We start from the raw sequence: 21,920 nt of genomic DNA, 5'->3' as shown, positions 1-21,920 counted from the left end.
CCACACATTGTCTGAAGCGTACAGTCTGCCACCCCTTCCCGCGGGAGATACCGGGAGAACTAGGGGGTGACCGGGTGGAAAGGGAAAATCCTCCCCACCCGAATGGTCCCACGCGAGCTCCCCACTTTTCTCCTTACTTGCCACAGTGTACTAACGAGGAGGTTCTACGAGCATCCTTCGTCGAGTCGTGCTGCCACCTGTGCAGCAGCAGTTTTCGTCGACCTTGCCCGTGACTGGCCGTCCAACCACTTCGTTCTTATACTACTTACAGTTTCTTGACCGTCGATCTTGCGCACACGAAAGCCGCCTCCGTCTGGTCTCGTCTTTCTTCGATTTTGTGCGAGGAAACCCCTGCGATTGGGTCGATAGTACCGTCTTCGATACATGACCAGCTCGGTACAATAAGTTTAACAGTAGTATAAATCTGACTGTCGCGATAATCGATTTAATTTTATTCCCCTTCATTCGAGGTAAAAGATTCCCAGAAAATATACAATCGTAATTTCACTCGAATAAAAATATTCGTCTTTTCAGAATTGAATCTAAATAATTACTCACTTTCACGCTTTATGAGTACGCGTGAGCGGAGTTAGTGCTATCAAAGGAAAGGGTGAAATGTGTGGCGCGCGTTAGATCAGATATTAAATAGGCTTTGAGGGTAGTTTAGAGAAACTGTCTCTAGATATGCTACATAAACATTCGGATCGTATCGCGGAATTGTAGATCGCTGTGTGTATCACGAATATAATTATGGGCTTAGCGGACGAAGAGCCGAAGATTTAACCGCGCGGCGGATGAACTTTTCCCTCGGCATTACGTGCGCCGTTCGTATCACGCACGATCTGTAATTATAGGCTATAAACGTGACAATTTTTACGCGGTTTCATACTGACTGTTGGATGTAGACACGGTAGCCATTAGGTATACACGTAGGTACACCCGACTAGTCCCGTCTAAGCAGTTTTATTGCGGCGTGTAACGCTTATTGTATACGATTCTTAACTCGCATTCTAGGGAAATCAGGTGATAAAGAACACGATAAAAGAAGATAAATGTTATAACGGTGCAGCATGCTTTACACAATTCTAACTGGTATCTCTTTGTTTCCATTCTTAGTTAATAATTAATTAACGTAATATGTACTCTGAATAATTTATAAGTCCTGTCACGCAACCTTTCTAAGTCTTTTGCTCTGTTTACATTATTCCATTCTACATCTTTAATTCTCAGAAAATCAAGACAAACTTTGTTTTAATACATGGTGTAAGGTACATTTCAGTTCCTGGTCCGTATTTCATCCAGAACAATTTCTCTTTGGTACGAATCCGAAGTATAGTAATTAACGATTTGTACTTCACTTTGTAACACTTATTTCATTGAACCGAATCATCTGACGTCCGGGGATGTCATGCGATTTTCCGATGAATTATACGATGACCTTAGATTAATTGTATAACTGGTATTGTTCTCTACATTTGTACTGCAATGCATTAAATTTTTTTACGGATTCGGTAATTCTTGTTGAACGACAAACACAATAATCCTTGCAATAACTAAGCTATACATACATTGTACGTAACGCATTATGTAAACCTAAGCCTTTCCTTACATTTAGATTCAAATTCATAGTAATGTGTGAATCATTAGTTGAACCGTAACAATGCGTAGAGCCGATGCATTTAACATGAATCGCGTGTAGGTACTCTCCGCGGCAGACTATAGGCTATAGAGCAGGACGCATTAACATGTTAATGCCTTGTCTCGCGCTACAGTTAACTGTCTCATCTCAGTACGGTTAAACGTGTTGGTTGATCCACGGTATTAGTAATTCAAAGCATGGAGACACCTATAGCAAGAGAGAGAGAGAGGAAGAGGGGGAGGAGGAGATAGAGAACACATAGTGATAATAAAACACCCTCTTGAAATACCACCGATTCGCAAATCAACTCAGATACAAATTGCTCTATTACGATTGATAGATACCGTTTTGAATTCAATATTGTTTACGCAAAGCGACTGACACGCACCAGACCAGAGGAAGAAAAATTTGTCAGTATAATTCATGGAATTCTTAATAAAACGATCACTCGTTGAATGATTCAACACTCGTTAGCCAGTCGCGACGCGGTGGTGACACACGTATTTCAAAATGTTGTCCCCTTTATTCCGGAGAAAATTCCGTGACACGGTTTATTCACTAACTACAATCTGGTAGGCTCGATTCATCGGTGGAACTGATATTATCGAAGCGCCGTGCTACGACGGATACAAGAATGGAGCACGAGTACAAAAAGCCACTATTGCTGCTCGCTGGATGGCTTCTTCATTTCCGATTCCGAAGACGCACGCTCGGTCCTCTCGTAACGCACGCACAGAGAGAAAGAGAGGCGAGTCGGCCGGTGAGACGGGAGGAAATCCAAAATCGATGTGCGACGACATCGGTCAGCGGCTTAGCTTAGCTGGGGCGTAGTCGTAGCGGAACGTCGACGTTCTGTACCGTCGACAAATTCGGTCTCGCATTCTCGGAAAGTCACCGATGTAGGGATAGAACGCGATCGGGGTAGGGGGCTTTAAGGTGGAGTCAAACAGCGAAAGAGAGAGACATCGGGTGGTAAGTGGGTGGTTGGTCGGTGGGTAGAAGTGATACAAGAGAGAGAGACAGATAGACACAGAGAGAGAAAATCCCTGAAGCAACGCACATCGCGATTACACCCGCGTACGTATATACGTACACACGTTGGCTGGTACACTGGCACACGTGAGCTTACGAAGCGTATACGCATAGCAGCGGTCTCTTGAAGTCACCAGCACGGAGAAGGGTACGAGGCAGACGGGATGGGAAAGAGATGGAATCGCAGGGGCGAGAGAGTCGCGCGCGGCTATGTGTAGACCGCGGTGTTAACAAACGGTACACTAATGTTTCACATCTCCGTGTGCCCCTCACCGTATGTTCCTATCCCGCTCCTGTCCGCGTGGTCGTCTCTTTCCAGCGCCGTGTTCCTCCGTCGACGTCCTCCGTGGCGAGCAAGAGCGCGAAGTAGTAGCTCAACGAGCCGCGCACACTGCGGGGTGTCGAGAAAGGCAGCGGTTTAGTGGTAGTACGAGTAATTTCGAGTACACCCTGGAGGGGGTTCGGGGAAAACGGTGGCAGAGGCGGGGCGAGGTTAGTCCGCGCCCCCGACGGAGGGGAAAAAACCGAAGCTCCGCACCCACCGCGGTGTATTAGAGGGGAGACGAAAGAAGTGTGGAAGGGGACGATTTATCCAGGCTCTCTCTCTGTCTTCTTCTCTTTCTCCCGTTTGTCGTTCTCCTACCTCGCCACCACCGTCGGGTACCACTACCAACGGAGGATCCGTTTAAAGCGCGGCGGGGACAAGCGCGCGAGGTTCGGTGTGAGTATTCGCGAAACGGCAAAAATATCTTGGCTGCCAGGTCGTAGGTAGACGTGTATATCGGGCGATCCGCTGGCCGGCGAAAAATGTCAGTGCACCTTTTTACCCACCCCGCGTGGCACCTCGCGGCCCCCACGGCTGCCCCCACCGCGTTACGGCGAATGTCCTCCTCCGCAACCTCTGTGCCCGCGATCCGCCACCTACAGCCGCCCCTATCCGCCCCTTTGATCGGCGGTCGCGCTAGGAGGGCGACAAGTAAGCGCGAGGAGGCGAGTTCCTTTGAAAGAACTGCGCAAAGCACACTTTCACGACGCCACGGACCAAGTCGCCGTTGTAGTCCTCGCCGTATCCGTCGCTCCCCGTTGTCAACTTGTATATTGTTAGTGATCGCCGGCACGTTGCCGCGATCGGAGTGCCCACGCCACTCGGCGACTGGCTCCTGACTAACGTTCCGGGGACAATCCCATCGAGTTCGCGTTACTGTTTTTAAAAGTCGAACCCGAGGGGGTTGAGCGAAAAGGAATTGGAGTACGGCCGATCAAGAAGGGGAGAGTTCGTCGTCCCGGTTCTCGCGGAAACATCGATGACGACCGTTGACGGAACACGCGATGGGACATCGATGGATCGTAGGCGCATCAAATTGCCGGTACGCGTTCACGCCGCGTAAACGCGCTCGTGTAATACCTTCGTCAGCTGGTGATCGCACGTTTCGCTGTATAAGTGTCGAGCGAGGTGGATGTTCCAGTCGTTCGGAGCGAAGAGGAAGCCGCCAAGAGTAATCGAGAGATAGATAGAGAGATAGAGAGAGAGAAAGAGAGAGAGAGAGAAAGAGGATTGTGTGTAGTCAAGTGTCGCGTTCTGTGTGCAGCAAGGAGGAGGTTCTCGGTAGGAGGGGGTATAATAGTGAACTGGAGGATCGTCGCCGATAAAGGAGAAGTGGAGAGAAGGAGAAAGAAATAGAGAGTGGGAATATCAAACGGGCAGCGGTGGGGACACGTCAGAGTGTGTGCGGTCGTGTCCAAGAAAGAGGTGGAGAAGCGAAACAGCAACGAGAGTCGGCGGCAGAAGGGGTACGGGTGGCAGGGGGGGACGAGCAGCGAACAAACTACCGGGAAGAAGTCAGCGGGCAAGTAAAGCAGCGCCGTCGAGGCTAAACTTTGGGATCTATCGAACTAAAATTGTCGTGTAGTTTCTGCCTCCTCTTCTCGCCCCACCTCTATATCAACCAACCACCCCCTTGACCCCACCAGAAACCCGACACACACGGTGGCAACGGCAGCATCTCGGCCGGTTGCGCCCCCTTTGGGTGCTCGAGCACCCATCCCCTCCACAAAACGAAAGCCGAACGAAGAGGGAAGAAACGCGGCGACGGTGGGGTCGTCACGAGGGACGAGGAGCTTTCGAACGAGTGAGAAGAATAGAACGAGGACGGCGCCGCGAAAGAGTGAGACGGTGAAACAGAAAGAGGAAAAGGAGAGAAAGAGAGGGGAGAGAGAGAGAAAGAGAAAGAGAGCGGAGGTTTTCGAGCGAGAGGGGATAGGCAGGGAACGCGTTAGCTGGCTCCACGGGCGACTCACCATATTTTATTGTCGCGTTTGCCGACGCTAACCGCCGGGTGTACGGACTCCGTTCCCCGATCCCTACGAAGATGCCGTTCTGACTCGGTAGAAGAGACCTACACGGAACACACTCGGCCTACTACCGGAGTGCGCTACGAAACGAATTTCGCGCGGGTTACGAGGTGCCGGCAGTGGCATCATCGGAAAGCCACCGGAGCAGAGGTGGCACCAATCCACCCCCACTACGGAGCGGCGGCGTGCCGGCCTGGACCCTCCCACCCGTCTCGCCGAGGGCAAACCATCTCGCAAAAATCGTCCCCCTTTCCATGGAAGGAAAAGAACTACGGCGACGACTCTGCCACCACCACCACCACCATTGTCGAGCCGACCGTTTCTCGTCACTACCACCACCACCATCGGCACACTACCATCGTTATCGCCAGCGCCACCGTCACTATACCCGCGCCTCCTCCTACACACCGCGATCAACCGTCATCTCGCGGAACAGGGATACCAGAAACTTACAGATTTGGTTCGCGTTGTCCCGTCCCTCGTCGAGTCGTGCTACTTACCACCGTTCGCCGTCGGAGTCACCGGCTCCGATTCGCTACTCCCGGCTAACTCAAAAACGAACCCGAAACGGATGTTAGTGACGATTCGGAGAAAGTGCGCGTTGTGGATCGGACGATCGAGAATACGTACTTACTCATTCAGTGCGCGTTTAAATCGCCGCCCAGTAGTACGACCAAAGGAAGTTTCCGGCGCGTACGAAAGGTAGAGAGGGAACAGTCGTGGACACGCGCCCTCCTTTCTGCCGTGTACCCCCTCTAAAACACGAGTGACAACGTTCGCGTACATGTGAACGCACACGCGGCCAGTTCACGCAGGGGACGAAGACAGAAGTGCCGAGGCGTTGGGCTGTACACGTGTGAGCCACGCCAGTTTGTAGTTACTTGTTTCGGAGTGCGCGCACACGGTTTACGCGTCACCGTTCAACCCCGTGTGTCGAGAAACTCGCGTCGGACCACTGCGCTCCGGATTTACGAAGAAAGAAAGGAAAAAAAAGAAAAGGAAACGAGTTTCGTCGCGATCGCACGGGGTGCGAAGAGGTGATCCCAAGCAGCGTGGAAGGATTCTCCGTGGAGCGAGAAAGAAAGGGAATAAGATAAGGAAGAAAAAGAGTGCGCGCGAACAAGTCGATCCCTCGCCTTTCCTTTTTCACGAACGTCTCTCCGTCACCATCGCTCGAGTTCTCGACCTACCACTTTCTCCCTCTCTATCACTCTGTTTCGCCTTTCGTCCGTCCCTCTATAGCTCGTTTCCTCTCGCTCGCTCCTCCCTCCTCTATTCCGTCTCGCTTTCTCGTATCGCTCTCTCTCTTTCTGTCCCTCGCTGCCCGTGTCGCGTTCTCCTCCTCGCGCTCGCACTTATGCACCTCCGCCTTCCTATCCGCCGCGCGGAGGACTGGATTCCGTCGAAAAGAAACGACGATTCGGAGGATAGTCGCGACCGATCATAGCTGGCGCGTCGATCGGATCTACGGCCGTGAGTTAGCCACGGCACGGCACGTACGGGACCGGATCGAATCGGATCGTAGCATCAATCGCAGCGCGCATTACAATCGACGCGTGTTTTACTCCGATCGCTCCGTAATTAGGTGTTACGGTTCGCCGACTGTACGTAGTGCCACGTCATTGTCGTATTTCACCACCTGGACAAAACCATTTCCAATCACGTATACGCGGCGCACGAGTACTGAACGATGTGAACAGTTGACTCACGGTTTGTCATCGACGTGTGTTAGTCGTGAACGAGTTCCTAAAGTCGACACAGTGTCATCCACCACGTCGACACACTGCGTTTTGCGGTTGGATATCGGCAAACTGGTCCCTGTCCGTTGTCTCTTTGTGTCCGCGAGTCTGTGACAGTGCCAGTGTATCGCGACCTGGAAGACACCGACTTCAGGGTTGACTACAACCGCGTTACATACGCGGTGCACTAAAACGCGCGTGCTTGTTACAACGCGAGCTTAATCAGTGAAAAATCTCTGCGCTCGCTACTCCACCGGTTCCCCTCGCATTTATCAGTCTCCGCCTCGTGTTACGTGGTGAAACTAGAATCGAACGTGAACAGATAGATACGGGAGAGGAAGAGGATCGGCGAAAGTGGTGATAATTTCGTTCGGATATTTAGTGGGATCGCGACAGATGCCACGGCCTGGAAGGATGATCGCGTAGCGGTGACCGACCATCACGGCCCTAAGTGGCCGACACATCATGTCACAGTTCTCTTTTCGAGGATCACCAAATCTACAGGTGAGTCCTCGTTATTTTAACACGCTACCACCACTGTCCGGTCCCGTGTAGTGTCATGCGTGCGTACACGCATGCACCGGTGCTCGCGATTCGAAATCTATCGCGGCTAGTTTCGCGACTCGTTCGAACGACACGATTACCATTCGTGATGAATGTACGCCCATCCACCCCTCGAACCGGTGTCTTCCGATGACATCGATCAGCGTGCCGTGTGACCGAAATCAATCGTCTGGTTTGTGAACTTTGTTACACGCGTTGATATTGATACGTACTGATGGTTCTCGGGCTACTCGATTCTACGCCTGTGTCCGAAAACATAACCGAGGCGATATTCAAAAGACAAACAATAATCGCCCGTTTATCGTCTGGGTTGTGTCGAAAAGTACATCGAACGACATATTCCCCGTATCTACGATACCACGAGTTAATCGTTGAAAAAACATCAAACGGCTAAATATTTATAAACTCTCATCGAATATCAAAGTAGTCGTTAACATGGACTCAACTGTTGAAACTCCAGCCTGGTTTATCTCGCACATTTCTCTTACGTGTGAAATTTATTGATTTAAAGTGTAAATGAACGTCAGGCACGTTCGATCGTCTTAGCGTAATAATCAGAAAAACAAAATTCGGTATCGCGTCGAGCGCAATATTTGACGCAAGAAGAATTGATGGAAACGTGGCTGAGCGTCCGCGATCGTCGTCACCGTTCGCTCTGGATATAATTCCGACCGTATGCAAGTCAAATGTATTCAACGATCAAGAACCTTACCTATTTGTGTTTACCTCCCGCAGCTAACCGGCGAATGAATCGTTTATATTTGTACCGTTTGATTATTCACCGAAAACGGTTATCGTCTCCGTCATTCGCGAATGCATTAACTTTGAAATCGCTTTCATCGCGTTCTTACTAGTTACGATCCCGTGTCTGATTTCATTTTAAGAAATGATATTACACGCAGAGCGCTTTGTATATTCTTGCTCCTTCCCGGTGATTAACGACATATTATTACTGACTTCGACATGCACTCATTTGGTGTAACTGTCAACCGTGTAAATGGAAAGGGTTGTACGAAATTGCATCTGTAACATGGTGTTCCAATTTGCACGCCGCGAGTACAAGTATTTCATATTCAGTAAAGTTTAATCGAGTCCATCTAAATTGACTGTTTCAAGCGATCGTACTTAAAGATCACGATTCGTAAGTACTCATTTGAGATGGAAAATCGCGTAACGCGTAGATCGCTTTGAGATTAAAGACGGCGTTGTAGCGATAGGGAAACATGTACGGTCTTCTTATCACGCCTGCATGCAATTTTTTTTTATTGCATCAGCCGGTGTCATTATGGGTAAAATGTTTAAGTGGTAGCGCGTGCGAAGATTGAAACGAACCGGAAGCCGAACTCTGTTGTCGTAGCACACCGATTCATTTCGGCCCCGTGTCCGCAGCGGGTAATTTGTAGCGTGGGATCTTGTTCGCAGCGAGAATGGATAGCCGTTGGCAAGCCTGAGAGATTCGGTACCACGTGTCCTGACATGTTGCATATAGGTGTACGCTTGCATACCTATGCGCTGTGCTGTGCATAGCGCCGAGCTGAGAACATGTGTTGCCACGCCTAAAGCAACGCTCCGAAATGATCGAAGAGCTTGCGGCAGTCCCGCTAGAATAATCATCTCGTCTTACCATCGACTGTAGCTTTTTGCTCCCCGTGTTCTTACTGACGCCTATTCGGAAAGGCGACAGCAATTCCATGATACGGTTTTATAAAAAAAAAAAAGGAGAGCATCGATGCAAGGAATATGAATTTAGGAAGAACATTTATTACTAAGCTTTTAACGAGATATTTGATGTATTAGATTCTCTATAACTTGAAGCGAAAATGCATAAAATAATGGAACGTTATTATCGATAAGTGTAAACATTTATAGACCATTTATAGACCATTTATTTAAAAATTATACATTGTAAGAAATTGAAATCGGTCAGAAGATACAAGTTATTTTTGTGTTATGAATAATCGACTACAATTACGCGGTGGATAATAGAGTAGACAAAGTGCGGAACGGAACGAAAGGTGAAGAAAATGGAATCATTTACGTAGCGTATTGTTCGAGTGCCGATAAAAATTAATGGCCTATTATCTACAAGTATTACTCTAGTTATAACAGAGTTAAATAGTTACGGCTGTCTTTTTATCGTTTGACACACTTTTCTTTTGAATTTCCCATTGTCTGCCTGCTCGGTTGTCAACTTTACGCGTTAATTATCGCGCGACATCATTTGTTACACGTTGCGCAGCGTGTGCTACAATATTCAGTATCTATCGTAATCACGGGATTCAATTTTCGAGGGAGCCTCGAATCGTCGCTCTCTCGAAGCGACGCTCTTTATCATAATTATGTCACACGGTCCAGCTAAGAGCCAACGATAAGCCTGTACACTTTGTCCCATCCGTTTAGTTTCGTCGTTGCGTCTCTTTTCTCCACTTGTGCCTATCTTTCCACGCCGCGCGCGTAGGGATGTTGTCGGCGTTGTTGAACAATAAGTTGTTAATTGCCATTCGATTCTCTTATTGCGGCGAGCGCGCGACGAAGTCACGCCTCGGTTGGCATTTGTGCTGCCCCGATGCGATGATGTAACAAGTCGTTGCGCTCGGCGCAAGAAACGGACGGCCATAAATACGTACGACACGCAAACCGTGTAAACTTATCATTAATAACAGTAAAGCTTGGCTCAGGTGTGTGTTCAACATCGGCTCTCGCTTGTGCGTTCGCCTTCTTGATTTTCGCTTCAGGGGCGACAGAACTCTTATTTCTCTATCGCTGCTTGAATTCAAGCATTTCTGCATCTTCAAATTTCACTGTGATTCTTCCCCGGGAAGAAATCACGTTTCCCGTGTCTTGTTTACATCGCGAATATCGGAATCCATCTACACGGCAGTGACTTTAATTTTGGCTCGGAGAATACTTTCTACTCCGTGTATCTCAGGAAAAACGAATACTACAACGCGGCGGCGACAGGCGTTGAATTAAATTTAGAACGCGGAGAAATTCATATCGCTAATCTGCGTCACTCAGTTTAATTGAAGTAACGATCTCCTCTTTCCTTCCTCACTTTTCGTCGACTTCGTATCCCTCTTCTCCTAATCCGTCGCGTATTTTTGGAGTACCACCGCGAGCTGAAAGAAACTAGTGGACAATACATCCGTAAATGATTGTAAATTATTTAATTTTGTGTATGAACTTGAAGAATACTTTTCTCGCAGAGCTTGTAACGTTTTACGAATCGCACTTATATCAGATTCTCATTGCAAATGCAAGATTGAGCGCCGATTAGCGCCAGGTAATTGCATTTTGGCGTGGCTAATCAGTATTTTAAACCGAATCGTGGTATTGGCGAAATTGCGTGGCCTGCGTAATCCAAAATGTGTATGATATACCGGCACGTGAGAGGAGGGGAGGGAAGGAAAATTTGACCGCGCTACCATCGGAATGCGTGTCCGCTCGCGTCGCGGCAGGCGCGAGGGCACGAGAAGAGCAGACCGAGAATTCCTGAATGACGCTTGGTCGCGTAAAAATTATGAATGGCCATATTATTGCAAGTTGGCAGGCGCGCGATGCGCCGCGGCACGATACGTTGCCATATAGATACGATCTCCGGTAGTAGTTTGCGCCCAGCAGTTAGCGCTGTTTCGCTCGCTGACTCGGCGCTACTCGATCCAATCGGGGCTGACTCAGATCCTCCGCCCTCACTCTCTTGCACCGTTCTCCCGACCTCTCTCTCTCTCTCTCTCTCTCTTTCTCTCTCTCTCTCTCTCTCTCTCCTCTCCTTTTCGTGTTGCTCTCTCGCCTCTTTTCTCCGTTCCCTGTACACTGCGGCTGGTCGGATTCATTCACTCTCGCACGATCGCGTTCCGTTCTTACCTACTCCTCCTCTCACCATTCTTTCTACCCCCGTCTCTTGTTCCTTCCGATCGTTTCCTTCTTCCTCTCTCTCTCTCTCCCTCGCTCTCCGCTTCGATTCATTCACTCGAGTTTCATGCTCCGATTCTCGCACGTTTCTTCCATATTTTTTTTTCAGCTACCGTCTTCAACCCCTTTCTCTCCTCTGTTTCTCTTTTTCACCGTTCTTGTTAGACCCACCTTTTGTTCCGGCTTCTCCCTCTTTGTCCCCGGCCGTTTCTTTCTTCGAATTCATTCAGTTTCGCTACTATCTTTCCAACGAACTGTTCCCTCTGCTTCTCCCTCGTCCCGGGTCTCCTAAGACCGGACACGCACAGAGTTCAACGCGTGCAAGAACCACATGCGTGGTTGTTGCGACAAGAACAATGTTGCATGATCACTGTGTTACGAGGCTTCCGGTACTCCGATTACGCTTGGACATAGTCCTGGTCCGATAAATCGGCTAGTATTTATCGTTCGCGATTAGCTCTCTTTTCAATTCACTTAATGTGGTCGCAGCTAAAATCGACAGATAAGGGATTAACAAGTAAACGTCTCCCGGTTACGATTAACGTTATTCAATATGTTTCCTGTAATTTTATTCTATATTTTATTATCGATACTTTCATCGGAATTAGATAATTGCTGAATAATCGCACTGATTAGTTCACTGACTCCCTTTGTATACTTTCATAAATCTAACATTCTAGGTGATTTCCAAATCAGGAATATTCACTCTAATCTCTCGACTGAGGGAAGGGACCGTGTGTTCGACTTTGTCTATTTAATCTAGGAAAATATTTTCATTGCACAAAGATTAGCTCGGCTTACGAAGTTCAACCGTGAATGATAGAGTCTTGACAGCTTAACGAGTCTAACCCGGATACGGAAAACGAGAGCCCTCTCAGCCGTAACAGTTCATCAATAGTAAAGCTAAACTCGTACTTCACTCAATATCGACGTTATCTATAGAAAAACAAGAAATCCTTTATCAACACATTTCAAGTAATTCGACGTGAAAGAATTTATCTAAAATTAGTCTGAAATTATTTCATCAACGAAATGGGAGAAAATCAAATAATACCAAAAGAAAATAAAGGAAATCGATCGATTTATTATTTTTATACATAGATTTACATTCTCCTGATAGTCGATCATGATATTAAAAAAAAAAAGTAATTCTTAGAGTAAAGTTGATCGATTTGTTCTTCTACGCCTTCGACATTTCTTCAGTTCATTTCGTCTCCAATTCCATTGAGTGAAATCGAACCGGTGCGGTGTCGATTTGCCCTTATCAGAGCGGGTGCGTGCTGTTCGAAAATCCTCGGGCATCCTCGAACAATGAGACTGCGCCCGGCGGATGTTCGATCAGTTTTTACGGGCTGGAACGTCGTTCCGTGCATTCCCTGTTCTCGGATGCAGATTAAGCGGAAGCCGGCTGGGGAATGCGAAGTGTCTCGGAGTAGAGATCGGTGTGTAATCGGTGTTCGTGGCATTCGGGGAAAGAGGAGCAGGAGGAGGGAGGCCGAGGAGCGACGCCGATCTCCGATCCGTTGGCACCCGGATAATTTATTGAAATTGTCCTTACGGGAGTCGTTACTATTTTATCCCGCGCAAGAAAGACCCGCGTACTCTCTACGTACGTGCATAACGTCTAACGGTAGTGGTGAAAGAAGGGTTTCAACCGCGAATGCCTAATCTTTCTCACGGTATAAATCATTGGTTCCGCGACCACCGATCTTTCCCCATGTAGTACGCGTCCGCGCGACGCGCAATAAATTTCGCGGAGCCGTCTTGTAAACGAACCATTACGAATTCGGCGAACTGCGACTTTCCTGTTCCGCGGATTTTTCCTTGTCCGCCTTTCTGCCATGCCGGGACCGTTTAACCCCGGCGAACAGCCAAATCGAATTTATGTCGGATCGGGATCTTTCCCTTTTTACATCGAGTTAGGAGTTCGTATTATAAAGTAAGCTAGTTGTAGTCTAAACACGATTACGTGGAACTCGCTTTCGAATGCACCATAGTTCTTGATAATAACTGATGCCGGATATGTGAAACACATTTATTTCGATTTTGTTTAAGGAACGCGGAATATGAGTTTCGAGCCAGCTATTGATATTTTTATTTTCACTAATTGAATAAATTTCATGGTTTCTATGCTCATTGTCGATCGTATCTAAATCGCGAACGCTTTGTGTGAGCGTATCTGGACCACCCACGCGAAACGACGAAAGCTCCCGTACCGAGTATCGAGTTTAGATATCTGCAAGCCACGGAACAGAAAACACGTGGACAGTCTGATTCGATCCTCGCTGCTAAGAAACGGTGGGGGCGCGACGTGTGGTAGTGGTAGTTAAGAAGCGCGAAGTGATCGCAGTAACGGAGTGAGTGTATCGGATTTTGTTTCTCGCCGGCGCAACATCTAACACGCTGCTCCGAGATTACAAAGTAACTCTTTTCCGAGTGATAAGCTCCGGTATCGCTTAATAGCCCTGGCACGTCGTAATAACTCGTGTGTTTGTACGCACGGTTTAATAAATAGAATACCCCGGGGTGTAGGTGTAACCAACCGACCCGTGAAGAATACGATCACTCGGACGAGGACGAAAAATATACATGTATACCACCGCGACACAATGCGTACAGACAAAACACTATCGTTCGGTTGTGACGGCGTTAGCAAATGATGCCGGATGCGCCATTGTATCGTCGCGGCTTCTCCGACGATAACGCCACTCACCCCGTTTAATCGCCTTACGGCGAAGCTACAGTGTCGTATGGCGATCCGCAGAATCGTAACCCACCCATGTACACCCCGGTCCCTCCGTAGATCTTCGGCCAACTCAATTTAGGATTAGATAAAAATTACAAATCAGTAGTCAGTAGTAATTATAAATGATTACTTGAAAAAAAATATTAATCACTTACATTTAACAATTTTTTGAAACTCCAGATACAAATCGATAGAACGATGGAATATTTAAATAGCTTTCAGTTGGTTTACAAATATTTTACTCGCCTGTACATTTTATAATGCCTCCTTTAACTTCCATCTGTGCTTCTCAATTACCCTTGATCCAGCGCCTCGATAACGTGCACAGACATCGTGTCGCGAGCGTGAAAGAGCGTACCGATTAGTAAGGAGGAGCGAATTAATTTAGCTAGATACCACGGCCACGGAGGAACTCCGTCCCGTGAGAACGAACGATTTCACGGTTTATCAGATTTCGTTTACATTCGAGGTCCTAAAACCCGGACGGGCGCTGACTTTCCTGCCTCCTGCCGTGTTACGGTTTCCCTGGAATTCCCATGTGTCCTGCTTCCCCTACCTGAGGGTTGCAGAAGTTTCAATATCCCGAATGCTCTACTTGATTTTCACAATTTCCGAGAAAACCTGGAAACTGTTTTCGATTATTGGCGACTCGCATCGATTTCGTGCCTTTCACGGGTTTAAACAAAGATTCTTGTCGCGCCGGGAAAATTCTTAATGAAACCAGGGGATAGGTTTCTTGGAATAAACGTGAGCTCCGTGCGTTAATTGTACACTCGATCGACGATTTCGCAAATATTTCTGCCGATCTGTACGCAATTTTGATTGACGAATCGATCGCTGTTGAGTGATTTCGTGTTTTCATTCACCAATCGCATATGCAACGCAATGTGTACCGGGCGAAGCGGAAGTATCGCCCGATAATAATACAGAATGCGTATCGGTCAATAAAATTTGCGAGTCGGTGTTCTTGGAAATCGCTGCGAACGCAATGCGTAGATGTTATTAAAATAAATGCACTTCCTGCGAAAGTATTTCTCAACGAGCTGCCAAACAACTCCTTCAAGGCATGCAGTTATTAAATCTTGCACAGTTGACCAAATCGTTGCAGTATTAATATTAAGAATACGATTAAGAATATTTGAACGAACTGGAACTACTAGATGATATGACACGTTATCTGATGGTGCAACTTCAGTAAGTCAAAGATAAGGTTTTCGATCTTGTCTCGCGTTCAGGGAGGCAGATAACTAGACTACCTAACTCTGTATCTTTCGCGGTGTTCCCGGAACGAGAGCTAAAGCCAAGGGGCGAACTAAACACGGCACTAACGAGAACAGAACAGAACAGGGTGGGAACATAAGTGAGTGCCGTGAGGCCTAAACACACACGCGAGGTAGGTCCATCAATCTGGCCAGGAGTCAATATTGACTCGGCTGGGCCTCGTTGCAAAGAGGGCATCATCTTCTCGACCGGTCCCTTTTCTCTCGCCAGGACACGCGTGACAAATGCTCCGTGTGCAAACAGCGGCGCATCTGTGTCCACAGGATAACCGATTCTCTCCATCGGGATCTATAAATCGTGGAAACTCTGCCGTTTGCCAGTCGTCGGTCGGTTGCTCCTCCGAGCTGTGCAGCTCCGCGTTGCTCGCATTCTCGCCATTTGATTCTTTCTATACTCGTATTCACGATGGCCCTGGGCTTTTTCCACCGACGATCGTCGTTATTGCGCAGCGATTTCCTAAACCCTGAGACACGCAACGTGGTCTAAAATTTTTTTCTGCGCACACGCAGCACCGTACCGTTTGGTCACCACCGCACCGCATCGAGTCGCGACGACGCGTTACGTTTTTCGCAAGAAGGATCGATGAATCGCTCACGCGAGGAACGCGTACCATCTTCTCTTCCCTCCCTCCTTCAGCCTCCCCCTCTTCCCTTCAGTCTTTTCCTGTTTCCACGGATTCAAACTCTCGCCCCCCTCTCGCATTCGCGGGAAGCGACAATGAACGCGTTAAAACCGAACGCGTTACTCCTGAATATGGATACGCAATAAATTCGAACGAGCGCGAGCTACCTCGAAAAAAAGCCATTGGTCAATCCGCCGTCGCGATCGCGTGCCTTTGGTGTCTCGGGGAACCTGGGCCCCCGATGATCTCGACTCGCGGACCGCGGCGAGGGAAAGGAAGGGAAGGGTACGGACACCACAGTTTAGTTCTTGTCGCAGCGAGTAGAAGAAAGGAACGGACACGGGATCGCGACGTTACGTGTTCCCACGTCGACGCGACTGTTACATTGTGCATATAAATCGCGTCATAAAACGCGTGTACAACCCGGGGGTTGCGATCTCCTCCTCTCTCGTGCGCCAGGTACCGGTAAACGAACAGAGAGAGAGAGAGAGTGAGAAAGAAAGAGAGACAAGTGACTGGTTTGCTAGGCTGATCGAGCGCACGAGCATTCGTTCCACGACCGTTTCCATCCGAGGACTTCCAGTTTTTTTCCGTACCCGGGATCGGACGTCCATCGATCATCTATCCGAGAGGAGGCTTTACGCGGTCCTCGCGTATCGGTTTTTCGTGGGCTACGCCGACACAGGTATGCCGAGCTTAGAGGATGCAGGCAATGCCTGAGCGGAATCGTCGAGAATTTTCTGCGAAACACGAGGTGTCACCGGCTCCTCAGTTTTGCCTCGTGTTCGTGCGACTTCACGATTCCGCTAATTTCCGACGGTATCTGATTACGCGTTATGAAGATTGACTCCCTTTATGATGGCAGGTTGTAAGCCTTGAGCGTTGTACTTATATCTAACATTCAGTTTATCTTCAGTCTTTGTTCTGTTATCAAAATGTCATATTCAACTGAAAATCGTGGATGTTAATATACTTTTATTACATTCCAACAAGTGTTAGTATTACATATTGTTTAGATTCGATTGTACAATCCTATTTGTGGCGTACGCAGCTCCTGTTTCTGCGTGCGCCCCGAAGAGAAATCTTGGCAATTAGCGCGGGCTAACGACCAACTAGCTATTCTAATGCCTCGATACATCGATCCCTCGGCGCACGAATAATTATCGGGCTTCGTGGTAACAGCAACAGTCGACGAGTTCACGACGCGCGACGTGGCTACCTTGAACGCTACTTTAAAGGCGATGAGAGGCCACGAGGTGTCCGTACCGAGGGAAAGGAGGGTGTGTGTGTATGTGATATAGTTGGTTACACGATTGCGAGAGGGCTACTCTCTTTCTCTCTGGTCGATGCGATCGCGTGGAGTAACTCAGGGATCTCTGGCGACCGCTGCTGGCTCTCCTTCTTCTCTCTCCGTTCTCGGCCCCTAGGACTGAATTATGGCCCGTGCGGTCCCCGGGACACTCGCCAACACGCTTCGTCGTTTAACCCCGAGGCCCGATCCCGAGGGCCCCCGAAGCGCATTCCTACCGTCCTCCGATTTTCTCGCGGATTCTTACGATTCCCGGTGAGAACCCGCCGCGATGTCTCACCATTATATTTCTGCCCGTTACCTCTCCGACCGGTCGCCTCTCCACCCCGTTTGCAACCCTCAGGGTTTCCTCGGGTCACGCGGTACCTCCACGTTTGGAGTAACATAAATTTTTAACAAAACGTTTCCCCCATCCCTTAAACTCTCCTGTAAAATCTTACAAAACAGGGATTCTTTTCTAAATCATTGTACCACAGTTTAGTCGGAACAGTTGACACGCAGCAGCGAGTGAATCGCAGAACAACGTGTCGATCGATCATCAGCAGCCGCGATTAAAATATCAACCGGTGTAAGCCCGTCTAGCTTACAATCCCAATGCGCGCGCGCGCGCGCGCGTATTACCAAAATCGTGGTTCGAAACGGTACCATGAAAAGAGAGCGAAAATTCGGCCTCGGAACGCGTCGATCGTCCTCCTTCTCGGTGATCACACCAGCCGAACTGAATTTTGTGCTACGATCGTAGAGTTATCCCGGCAGCCAGTTGGAAGCGAAACACGCATTAACGCGGCCCTCGATGCCATAATGCGCGGCTGGGTCACGTTTTTCCCCCGCGGGAAACACAATGCACACGCCACGCAACCTCGCTCTGCCTTTCGACAATATGTTCGGGGCCATCGAAACGAGGTTGGATGGATGGATGTAGACGAACCGGGGGATCATCCACGGAATGGGGTTTGTTTAGGTTCCGCCGCGCAAAACCCACTCAACCCACTAATCTATTTAGCCGTGCTGTTTGATATGGAATTAATGAGGACCCCCCTGATATTATTCACGGCCCTGATTTTCGGTTCGCCTTCCAAAGAAAGGGGAGGATGCTGGCCGTAGGTGCCAGTTGCGTCTACGGCTCCTCTGCCTTTTCACGCCGTACGTCCGTAAAGTCCTGGGTGGTAGCGTTGCGGTCCCTCTGGCTGATTCGTTCGAGCAGCTGCTTTCCTCTCCCGTTTTGTCTGCCCGATTATCGGCGTCGAACGTGCCACCAAAGGCTTTTATTGTTTCGTAAGTCGGAAACAATCGCATCGGCAGGTGTGCGTTCAACGGAAGTTGCTAAGATACATCGGGCTAGAAATAGGCTGTGTTAGTTATAAAATGTGCTAGCGTACCACTTTACTCATTTTTATCACTTAAATACCAAGAAATCATATCGTATGAAATACTATCTAATAAATATGATAAGAAATATATAATGAACAAGGTACAACCGTATATATTAAATATGTACAATGTTGCTGTGTATTTGTAATACAGTTGATTAGAGAAAGTTGGTTGAATTAATGCAGAAACGTTATATCGATCATCTATTAACGTGTTTAGATAACGATCTGTTGAATGTAATTCAACAGATTTGATACATGTATAATGTACGATTCGCTTGTACAGCTAGCTACAATTTCAATGATTTGTAATATTTCCAACACAGACCGCATTCTCCTATCTGTTACAAGTCCGTCTCGCGAAGCGGTAAACTGAACCAGTAATAAAATATGATATGTATCGTCCACGGCGTGGTCCGTGTTACACAACACGTTTGACCAATTTCGCTGCGATCGGCGATCATTAATCCGTCCTCTTAACGAGTTAACGACACGCTGAAAAAAAACTCGACTCGGTTTTGCAAATCCACGGCCAAATCGGAAGCTGCTTGCCCTGATTCGCGTCCCGAGCGGATTAAAATGTTCAACTGCGTTGTCGCTACCACTGCGTTGTCAGCGAATCTTCGACCGGTAGCTTCCACTGTGCAAACTTTGACTATGTTAATATGGTCACCCATGTGTGTACCCTGTCGCGTACAACCATAAGAGTAAAACACGCGCGACCCTGTGTCGTACAAATGTCTACTAGCGCGAACGCGTCGACAGCTACTATGAGTTTCTCGATTTTGTTATCTAATAGCCTATTTAACTATTCACTGTTTAATTCCTCACTTTCATTTAAATTCGTTAACCTAGTGAACCATCATTGCCATCGTAATTTCTTTGGAATTGGAATTAAACAATGTATATAAAATCCATAGTCATAATTCTATTACAGTCTATTCTTGGTCACAACTTGGGGTCATCTATTCCTATTCGAATTCCTTACATTAATTATTAATTATTGCACGCGTAACTGTTTTTCCTTCCGGGTTGTTAATAATAAAAAATCGGGAGGAGGTGCAGCAGCTTGTAACGAAAAATTGTAAAGAGGAAAGCTGTATCCACGAGGAAAGGAAAACGAGTGGGTGAAGAGTCACCGTAGCATAAACGTACTACTCTCGGGGTTGTTTGCCGAGAAGCGGTCGCCAGGAATTTTCAAGCAAACAGAGCGTCGGCGTAACGTGCGCTACACCATGCCACGTTGTCCAAAGCTTCTCAAAAACGATTTTGTGCCATGAAACGCATATAAGATCATGCTCTCGTGAACATACGCGAATTATCCTTCTTCCCTTTGAATTCCTCGCAGCAGAAACATTCCCGCGCTGCTGGTACAAATAGATGTTAATCATGAACGCATTCATCTGCCTTTCAATTGCAATAGAGGTTGATCAATTAACTTTTATAATCTAAAGATATTCACTTTACAAAGCATTACACTTTTCTATTAAATACCTGAGACTCACAATGACTGTTCACCCAAGCACAGTAACATCAAATTAATTGAAATCCTTAATTTAATATTTATGTAACACACGTATTATTGATTAGAGAGAATAAGCATAAAACATAATATACATAGATCGATTGCAACGTTTTATTCACTTGCCCTTAACAATTTTGTATGGAATTCTTTGTTGCAGTGTCCTGTGACAGTGAGCTCGTCGCTGACGTCGTCTTCGGCCTCGCCGGTGTCCGGTTCGATCCTAAGCGCGGGCGGTTCGTCGCTGGTCAGCGCAGCAGCGGGCACCACCACTGTCAATCATCCCTTAGCCGGTTTGTCGAACGCAAGGATGGCGGTGACTAGCGCAGTGGTCAGGCCGCCGGGTAGCCCGACGACGTCGGTAAGCCCGTCTCAGGGTCACCCACCGCCTACAACTGGCGGCCCGACGCCGACCGGACGGTGTTGCGATACCGGAAGACCGATCTTCACGGATCCGCTCACGGGCCAGACGGTCTGCTCCTGCCAGTACGAGCTCCTCGGCGGTTACCAACGACTCGGCGCGCTACCGACGGCTGCCCTCTCGATGTACAGCGCGCCGTACGCCGCGGCAGCCGCCGCTGCCGCCGCCTCCGAGGGCATGTATTTCCCGAGCCTCGGAGCTGAACAGGCACCCTTCTACACGCCGGTGAGCTTCTTTGAATTTTGTTCGTACCACCCGTAAAACAGTCTTGAACTAAGTCATTAATTCTAACCCATGCCCGTTTCTTGATAATTTAACACAATCGTGTTAGAAAGCTGTTTACTTAATGATATACGAAAGCTGGTCTTAAGAATCTTATTTTACAATTAAATTTACACGAATTTAATTTCTTTATTTGAAATCTTCGCAATCTTCTCTATCAGTTATATTTTAGTATCTTGTTTTTTCTTGATATCTCACTCTTGGGTCAGTACGATAGGCGAGGGACAAATTGAATTAAGAATACAAACAGATTGACTTAAGTCATACAATAAAATGTGTAAACTGAGGAAGGTGTGCAAAGTTACTGCACGCCCTGTCAGTTTCCAATTTATGTACATTTGGATTACAACACCGAGTTGGAATACCGTATACGAATATCACCATCTGAATCCGTTGCTTATCTAGCATCGTTTCATCAGTAGATAAGAAAACGCGCGTTGCCGATTGTCTAACTCGCGGTATCACTACTCTTGCTGTTCTTCTTTTCGTAAGCTTCGGACGTGAAGAAGAAGCAGCGATAATTTTGCGCATTCGAAAAAAAAAGAGGGACGCGTCTTCTTTTCGCGACGCGGGTCGCTCGCGAATCGTTTTCAACGATAATCGAGATGTTATCGTGGCGAAAGGCGTACGGGACATGGCGCAGTTCACGATGTTAATAATATAGAGGGAAGAAGAAGAGGAAGAAGAAGAAGCGGCCTGGGATCGGCGGAGAGGTTATCGGGACCACACACAAAGCGCATACACTCAGAAAATAGCCGCGAAGCGTAAATTTATGAATCCGTACCGCCGTAACAGTGAGACGCTGTCGTGTTCGAACCCGGCCTGTTATCGTCGCTCTTTATGATCGAGCTTAAAGATCGAGCTTTAAGGGGCTGACGTCGCCTCTACTCGCAACCGGCCGTCAGATTGCATGCGCGAAATCAACTAATGTTTGTTAGACCCTTGTCTCCGATTAAACATATATTATATATAATCATCAATTTTATTTAACGAAATAAAATTAATATGTAATCGAATTTTGTGTAATAGTTTAAAAGCACTCTTTAAGGATGTATTGGCTATACAGTCAATTCCAAAAGTTCATGTACCTTAGGAAAACGCATTTCCTATAATTAAAAAGAAATCAGAC

At 47.7% G+C, this 21,920-nt stretch overlaps 1 protein-coding gene across 1 annotated transcript in view; it reads left to right on the top strand.

The window, feature by feature from the left end:
- Positions 1–3,731: 3,731 nt before the first annotated feature.
- The window catches only part of mirr (iroquois-class homeodomain protein mirror), a 33,662-nt gene continuing 15,473 nt past the window's right edge, over positions 3,732–21,920 (top strand). Inside the window, exons 1-2 of the mRNA XM_018030345.2 lie at positions 3,732–7,266; positions 20,249–20,734. Coding sequence (XP_017885834.1) covers positions 7,228–7,266; positions 20,249–20,734 — 525 coding nt within the window. The 5' untranslated portion in view covers positions 3,732–7,227. The remainder of the gene's footprint in view (positions 7,267–20,248; positions 20,735–21,920) is intronic.

The sequence above is a fragment of the Ceratina calcarata genome, unplaced genomic scaffold (genome assembly GCF_001652005.2).
Source record: "Ceratina calcarata isolate Rehan_Ccalc_2016 unplaced genomic scaffold, ASM165200v1 scaffold525.2, whole genome shotgun sequence".
NCBI classification, from domain to species: domain Eukaryota; kingdom Metazoa; phylum Arthropoda; class Insecta; order Hymenoptera; family Apidae; genus Ceratina; species Ceratina calcarata.
The sequence above is the reverse complement of the archived record's forward strand: the minus strand, read 5'-3'. Positions and strand labels throughout refer to the sequence as shown.